Source organism: Gymnoscopelus microlampas, assembly GCF_963454915.1.
Source record: "Gymnoscopelus microlampas genome assembly, chromosome: 9".
NCBI classification, from domain to species: domain Eukaryota; kingdom Metazoa; phylum Chordata; class Actinopteri; order Myctophiformes; family Myctophidae; genus Gymnoscopelus; species Gymnoscopelus microlampas.
Window position 1 is genome coordinate 5686016 of NC_139946.1, and position 7991 is coordinate 5694006.

Sequence of the window (7991 nt, forward strand, 5' to 3'; positions counted from 1 at the left end):
ATTGAACTCATGCTGTAGGCTACACCCAGCCGAATGATGGTCAGTACAGTGGGATTTATAAAACGGAGGATTGGCATGTCGCACCTGTTATGTCCTAGCCTGGCTCCACCCCCTGGATCGCTAGTCTGTCATTAATTTAACTGCTAAGGTGTATGAGAGAGCAATTATAAAAAAGAACATTGAGGACATATGCATAAGAGCTACTGTAAGATGAGCTGTGAAATGGTGGTTGCATTCGATTGATACACATCTATTCTCAGTAGTATCACATTACGGTCACACTAACGAACAAATACACCATGTCCTTTTCTTAATTTGTGTTAGTTGGCTATTCATGTGTTTCCACAGATAAAAATTGATGAGTTACATCAATTGACCATTTTTATACATTTTCAGAAGAGATTTGTTGAGTTTTGGATGGATTCAAAGTAGTTCAATGTTCAATAGAAAAATATCCCCTAACGTTTTCTATTACATAAGGCTTATTTTGCATAAGAAAAACAGGCTACATTAGATAAGTCTCATAAGAGAACAAGCTTGGCCAAATCCTCCTACGGTTCAATTTAAAATAAAATAAAAATGTAGTGTAATTGGACATTAGGCAAACTGTAATTTCATTGCAATTTCGTGCAAATATAGAGAAGCAAACACCAACCTCTGCTGTCACAGTAATTGACAGGTCACCAACTTGAGTGTAACTTGTATCTTGTGGGACGGAGCGCCACCAAAGCAACCAAAGCAACAGTAGGCAGTAGGCTTCAGTACAGCAGCCTGCTCTGGCTCCACATCAACACAATCATTATGCTGAGCACTTTATATCTATACACTTCCAGAGGAACAACACCTTCTGGACCACTAAACATTGTTAACGGTAAGGACAAGTTTCTTTACAACTATTTAATGGGCTATGATCTAGTTTAATCTGTCAGGAGAAGAGGCAGATTATGTTCCAATTAATTTGGAAAGGTGATGATGACAATTAATGAGGCTATTCTGACTGTAGCCTATAATGATCACTACAATCACACAATGTCAAAACAACATAATGTCAGTGTATTTCTTAAGACTTATTATTAATTGTATACAGCCGGAATTGACTTCTTCAAAATATACCTATATAGCCTATACCGTCTAATACTTAAAAAATATATTATTTAGCAATTACAAATATTAAGGACAGGACAGTACGTAAGACTTCATGACATTTATGGAAAATAGAGGAAGCATAAATTAAGTTGTTGTCAGTGTATGATGTAAAATTACACTATAGCCATAGCCTAGCTAGTTCCCGTTTTCTACAGAAATGACAGCTCCAAGAAAGTTCAACTTGAGCCTCCAGTCCAGCCATGCAGGCAGTGGTGGAAAAATAACTCAAATATTTTAAGTAAAAGTATCAATACTGCAATGTAGAAATACTCTGTTACAAGTAAAAGTCCGGTAATCAAAATTTACTTGAGTTAAAGTACAAAAGTATTGGTATCAAAATATACTTAAAGTACCAGAAGTAGAAAGTACTCATTATGCAGAATGTCCCGTTTCACAAGGTGGGTATATGTATAAAATGTATTAAAATATTTTGAAAAATAGCATATCTACAAGATCATGTTGTGAGCTTGTAGATCGGCTATTTTCAAATAGCCAAAGTTTAAATTAAGGCTGATCGAAGTGGGTAATATGTTTTGTAAGAATATTTTAAATCTCTAACTAAAGTTTTGCCTCTGAGATGTAGTGGAGTAGAAGTAAAAATAATGAAAATTGGAAACACCCCAGTAAAGAAAAAAATCCACAAAATTGTACTTAAGTACAGCACTAAAGTAAATGTACTTAGTTACTTTACACCACCGCATGTAGGTAGTAGGCTTTAATAACTATAACGTCCACTAATGTCCAATCACACTTACAATAATAATGCGATGTGAGCTAGCCTATTTAATGCCGGGCATATGGCTGGATCTCGTTAAGAATAGATATTATTTCAATGACGATTGTAAGAACTAACAGTGGTTTGTGTGAATGACAAATGCTCAAGAATATTATAGGGGAAACATAAATGTTATGAAAAATGTTCCTGTTTGACATTTTAGACGCCCATGTGGTTTCCTACACCCATAGCTGTCATCATCGCCACTCCTACACTTATAAAAAATAAAAGTAAAAGTTATTTGGGATGAAATTAGGTTAATGTACTAAGATGGTTACAAAACAGTGTAAAAAAAAAAAAAAAAAACATCACCTTATGTTCAATAAATCACAGCTTTACATGAGTTTCTTTGTTGTTGTTGTTGTTAGGCTACAGAAAATCAAATTGAGGTTCTGCTGTCCATATACTAATAGTGAAACTAACAAGCAACGCCAAACAACTTGCAAAATATTGCTCTGTTTCAGCTGTTATAGGCAGTTTGTCTGTGTGGAGTCTCCTCCACACACACAGGTGTCATGTGTATCCTAAGGGACCATGAAATATCAACCCCGTTATATTGGTCTCCCTGTAAATTCATTATAATTTGTGGATTCAAATAAAGAATTAAAATGTGTGTGTGTGTGTGTGTGTGTGTGTGTGTGTGTGTGTGTGTGTGTGTGTGTGTGTGTGTGTGTGTGTGTGTGTGTGTGTGTGTGTGTGTGTGTGTGTGTCCACACACACTTGGACAGGGGAGCCTGCTTGCTGAGATGTGTGACGTAGTCAGATATGTGTAATGTGTATGAAAGCTCATCAAATGACATCTGACAGAGTGGCATATACAGTGTGTACACAGTAACACCTTAGTCTAATGTACACTGGAATAACGCCAATTTTTCTTCCCCAGACATGACTGCATTTGATTTGTCGCCACCCTCCCATTGGCTCTGATTCCACCAGCACAAAAAAACACTCCGTTTGTTCAGGTGATAACAAGATAATAGTCTTTTTTTCTTTTAAAAGTGAATGCACATGCACACAGGTTTACGGATGTTTGGTTAAACTGCCAGTTTCACCGGCCAACTCATTAAGTCCGGGAACGCATCTGTGATTTTAAGATGTCTTTGGGCTTTTCAAAATATATACTATACTAGATATACAAGCTCATAGCGCAGCACCGAGTGCCGCGCTATGAGCTTGTAGATCTGCATTTTTTTTTTTAATAGTGAACATTTTGTGCAAATCTTTGAAGATATATATATTTAAAGCGAACATTTGTTACTCAGATGTTTGCTTCTAGGGATTCTCCAAATGTCTTCTAAATCCGTTTGTTTGATAGTGTATTTGGCCGTGGACCCCCATCAAAACCTTTTGTTCCAGGGACCCCCAGAAGTTGTAACAGAGTTAAAAATGTTTGCTTAAAAATATGTATTCAAAGATTTGGACAAATGTTCACTATTTTTCAAAAAACAGAAGATCTACAAGCTCGAAGCACTATGAGCTTGTATATCTGCTATTTTTGAATAGCCAAAAAAATAAAAATAAATTACACAGATGCATTCCCGGTCTTAATGGGTTAAGTTAGAATAAAATCAATGGATGCTTATTGAAATTTGCTTCCACATCAACAAGCTCATAATAGTCACACACATCCACACCAAAGAGAACAATCATGAAAGACATCCGCACATTGTAAACAAGAGACATCTAATGTAGTATCCAGGTGCAGGACAAACATTAACATTAAGAAAGCAATAACATTTGCACTCGACATATGCTTCCACTGTTTATTGCAAGTTCAGCACATTGTAGCTTCCTTGTAGCGTAAAAAACAAATCTCCATGTTCATTATGACAAGACGTCTATAAAGTTAAATTTTGGAACTGAGAAATGCAAGGCTTCTTCTCTGCCAAAACAATAATAAACTAGAAAAAGTGCTCCTCGGAGCACAGGTCTCCGCCAGGTCAGGTAGGTTATTGTGGCCTCCTGGTGGCGCTACAATAGGCCAATGTCAAAAGGTTCTGTTTGTTTGTCCTTAGGTCTTGCACGGCAATCAGACACTGCATTCATGATTTGAGGCATTTTGTTCAAAAAAAATGTTTTGCTAAATTAGACCTGCTGGTGGCGCTATAACAGGCCAATGTTAAAAGGCAGCATTTGTTCCTCAACATAGTGTGAATGTGCGTGCAAAGTTTGACCACAATCGGGCGCTGCATTCATGATGTGTGGCATTTTGTTCTAAACAAGCCACTACTGCAAACTTTAGATGTGAATCTTAGCCAATCGGGATGGAATATGATAAATTAAACATATCCATCTTGATCACATGACTATAGACATCGTGTACCGATGTGCGTGAAATTTGGATAAAATCGGAAGGAGTAATGTAAAGAAATATGTTTTACATAGGTCGGCCTCCTGGTGGCGCTATAAACGGCAGATGTGAAAAATGCAGGGCAAAGGTTTTTCCTTGACCTGTAGGGAGTGTGCATACAAAGTTTTACACAGATTGGTGCAGTTATAGGTAAAAACACGAATCGGGCTGTTATAGCGCCACCATGAGGCTGATTAGAAAAATCTCAAGTGGAATTTCTTCCTCGGCCTAGTGGGAACGTACGTGCAAAGTTTCACGGAAATTGCATTCTGTGTTCATAATTTGAGGCATTTTGTTCAAAACGGAGCACTCCTGCAAACTTTGGAAGCCATTTTTAGCCAATCAGGATGGAACATGAAAAATCTGAAAGACCCATTTTCACCCATGGGTGATGCGCGGAGCAGCGCAGTGTTTTTTCGGGGGTTTTTTACGTCGTTTGGTGCCCCCCCACAAGGTTGGTGCCCTGTGCTCCAGCACCTCAAGCCCGTTGGATAAGCCACCACTGCATACTGGTAACTGATTTTAATCCTACTTAAACGGCAGGGACTACTTTGTGCCTATGAGGCAATTACAAATTTTGAGCTGACAAAAATGACACGTCAAGTTTCCCAAGGCTCCATTCTGGAGTCTTTATCGTTCAACATCTATACATGTTTCAGTCTCATCAATGTCAAATTGTGGAAAACAACAAAATACACAGCCACATTAAGATAATGACCCTAAGAATATAACCGTAAGAATATATCAAGGACTTATGTTTGATTTGAGGAAAAACTTGACTGCAATGCTCAGTTGTTGTAGACTTTTATGTTAGACATTAGTTTTTGTATTACGGTATATATTGGAAGACCAGACAGACACACTGATTCATGCTGTATGTTTCCCTTACATTTTATTTGTTTTTCACTTTGAATTGCCTTGTGGAAATTTAGTTGAATGCTTTCATGTGTGATGGTCCTCTGTCAGTCAACACAACCACATATGGGAAAGTATCAATCTCCGATCACAGATTTATTATTTATTTTTTAGCAGAACAGCCTTTTCTGTGGTGAGTGTAGTGTGGCATTGTTTTGTCTGTCCCATTGTAGAGTGTCGAGGATGAGAAGGAAGCTGTGTTGCAGGGTGGAGCGGATAGCCTTGGTGCTGCTTGGGACGTTATGCTTGATCCTCCATTTCAAGAAAGAAGACACCGTCCAGTGCGTCCACCATCTTGCCAAGTATGTCCAGGTGGAAATGGCCGGCCATAGGACAGCCGGCCATAGGACCTCCTCTCAACCTTCCTGGCCAACCTGCGAGAGGAACAAGTCCATGGCCGACAATGCGACGGCCTTCTCCTCTCTTCCCGGTCACATCCAAGACTTCCTGTACTACCGACACTGCCGTCACTTCCCACTGCTGCTGGATGTCCCTGACAAATGCGGGGGGGCCAAACGATCCAAGGATGTCTTCTTCTTGCTCGCCATTAAGAGCTCTCCCGGAAACTACGAGCGACGAGAAGTCCTACGTAAGACCTGGGGAGAGGAGAGGTCAGTGAGGGGCAAGAAGATCCGTAGGGTGTTCCTCTTGGGAACAACGGGCAGGGGTTACGAGCATAAGAGGCTGAATCGGATGCTAGAACTGGAACAACACGAGCACGGAGACATTGTGCAGTGGGACTTCAACGACTCCTTCTTCAACCTCACTCTGAAGCAGTTTGTCTTCCTGGAGTGGATGGACAGGAACTGTCCACATGTCCAATTCATCCTCAACGGGGATGACGACATCTTCGCCAACACAGACAACATGGTGGAGTACCTCCTGGGCACCATGGATGACAACAAGGAAGACAACAGCAAGCACCTCTTCGTTGGGCACCTAATCTGGGGCGTGGGTCCCATCCGGACGCCAACGAGCAAATATTACATCCCTGTTCAGGTGCATAAGTCAGAATCGTACCCTCCGTACTGTGGTGGTGGGGGGTTCCTCCTGTCAGGATACACGGCCTCTGTCATATACAACATGTCCAAGACCATTACCTTTCTCCCCATCGACGATGTGTACATGGGAATGTGTTTGGCCAAAGCAGGGCTCAAACCTGCTTCCCATATGGGTGTTAAGACTGCAGGACTACACGTCCCTGCACGAAGTCTGGATCCATATCACCCCTGCTTTTACAGGGAGACTCTACTGGTACACAGGTTCATGCCACCTCAGATATATGTCATGTGGCACGAAGCACGTGACCCTAACGTAAAATGTGGGTTGGATTTCTCCTATTAGGTGTTCCTTAGTCTCACATGGTCAGACCCACTGTTTTATATAATCAATTTAATGGCTTTAATGGAAGTCTGTTGTTGGTCCATGGTTTGTCTAAAGAGGTCTGTGGTTGGTCAATTCATATTTCTATCTTCTTTCTTTTTGGTCCTTCACCACTCTTCCATAGTTGTGCCCCAGATGTTAGATGTTATAATGTTCCATTTAATAATCTGTCTACTGCGAGACTATTTGTTCCTTAAATGTAAATGATGATGAAGTGCAGTCGTTCTCAAAGTGGGGTCTGGAGACCCCCAGGGGTCCTTTAGGGGGTTCCAGGGGGTCCCCAGCTATGAGCCTCCGTGGCCTAATCCATAAGAGACTGGGTAACACTTTTTCACTCCCAACACGTCACATATTGCAGCCCTGTAATTATTCCTCCCCAAATCATCGTTATAGAGTACTATTTGTAGCACTATCATTGAATAGCGCTTCAAATTATTTGTAGCACTATCATTGAATAGTGCTTCAAATTATTTGTAGCACTATCATTGGATAGCGCTTCAAATAACATCCAAAACAGTGGGCAACCCGTCATGTCAAACTTTGACATGTAGGGCCAGTAATAGATCTGTAGAATATGACAGGCTGGAGACGGGTGCATTTCTCCTTTCCGACATGTCGCCTTTCCGACGTTGACGAACCCTATACCTAACCCTAACCCTAACCCTAACCGCACGCGGAAGCCACTAGTCGGAGTGGTGACATGTCGGAATGGAGAGTGAACACCGCTGGGGACTGGGGCCTCTGAAATTAATAATTTGGAAAATCACTGCTGTAATGAACGAATGGTACTGCTGGATGGCTCTTATTGTTATCCTTGAACCATGAGCTGTGTGTGTGCGTGTGCGTGTGCGCGTGTGCGTGTGTGTGTGTGTGTGCTTGCGTGCGTGCAGGCAGGCGTGTGTGTTTATGTGCGTGCTAGACGAATGGTAATGCTCTCTTACAATCTGTTCGTGTGTAGTGAAGTAGTGTAATCTTGGCATCAAGTTAACCACATGAAGCCTAGTGTCACTATTCTTCTGGGACAAACATTTGGAAAAATACCGATCTATAAGCTCACAACGCATTGCGTTGCCACGTATTGTGAGCTTGCAGATCAGATATTTTCCAAAGATATTTGATGGACAGGGTAAAAAAGTAGTTTCCGGTGGACTCTGGTCAATGAAGTATAATAATCGTTGCTGTCCGGCAGAAACCAGCTAACTCCATTTTTCCGCTTTTGCATTTTTTTCCATAAATCAGGGCCATTGAACACCCCTTACGTCTGTGTGTTGATTAAACAAATATTTAACCGATGAAAAGTATTAAAAAGTGCTTCTGAAAAAAACAGCTAACTCCATTGGAACCTCAAACTTTCTGCTAAACCAGCTAAGTTCACCATAGGGGGGTGGAGTTAGCTGGTTTAGCTGACTCCAGGCTCCACCC

General features: G+C 40.9%; 1 protein-coding gene across 1 annotated transcript; it reads left to right on the forward strand.

Moving 5' to 3' along the window:
- Nucleotides 1-5369: 5369 nt before the first annotated feature.
- LOC311051359 (N-acetyllactosaminide beta-1,3-N-acetylglucosaminyltransferase 3-like) lies at nucleotides 5370-6554 on the forward strand (the record flags this gene model as incomplete). Its single annotated transcript, XM_084065923.1, has 1 exon — nucleotides 5370-6554. One exon carries the CDS (start codon nucleotides 5370-5372, stop codon nucleotides 6528-6530), a length of 1161 nt encoding a protein of 386 aa, XP_083922049.1. The 3' UTR covers nucleotides 6531-6554.
- Nucleotides 6555-7991: the final 1437 nt, after the last annotated feature.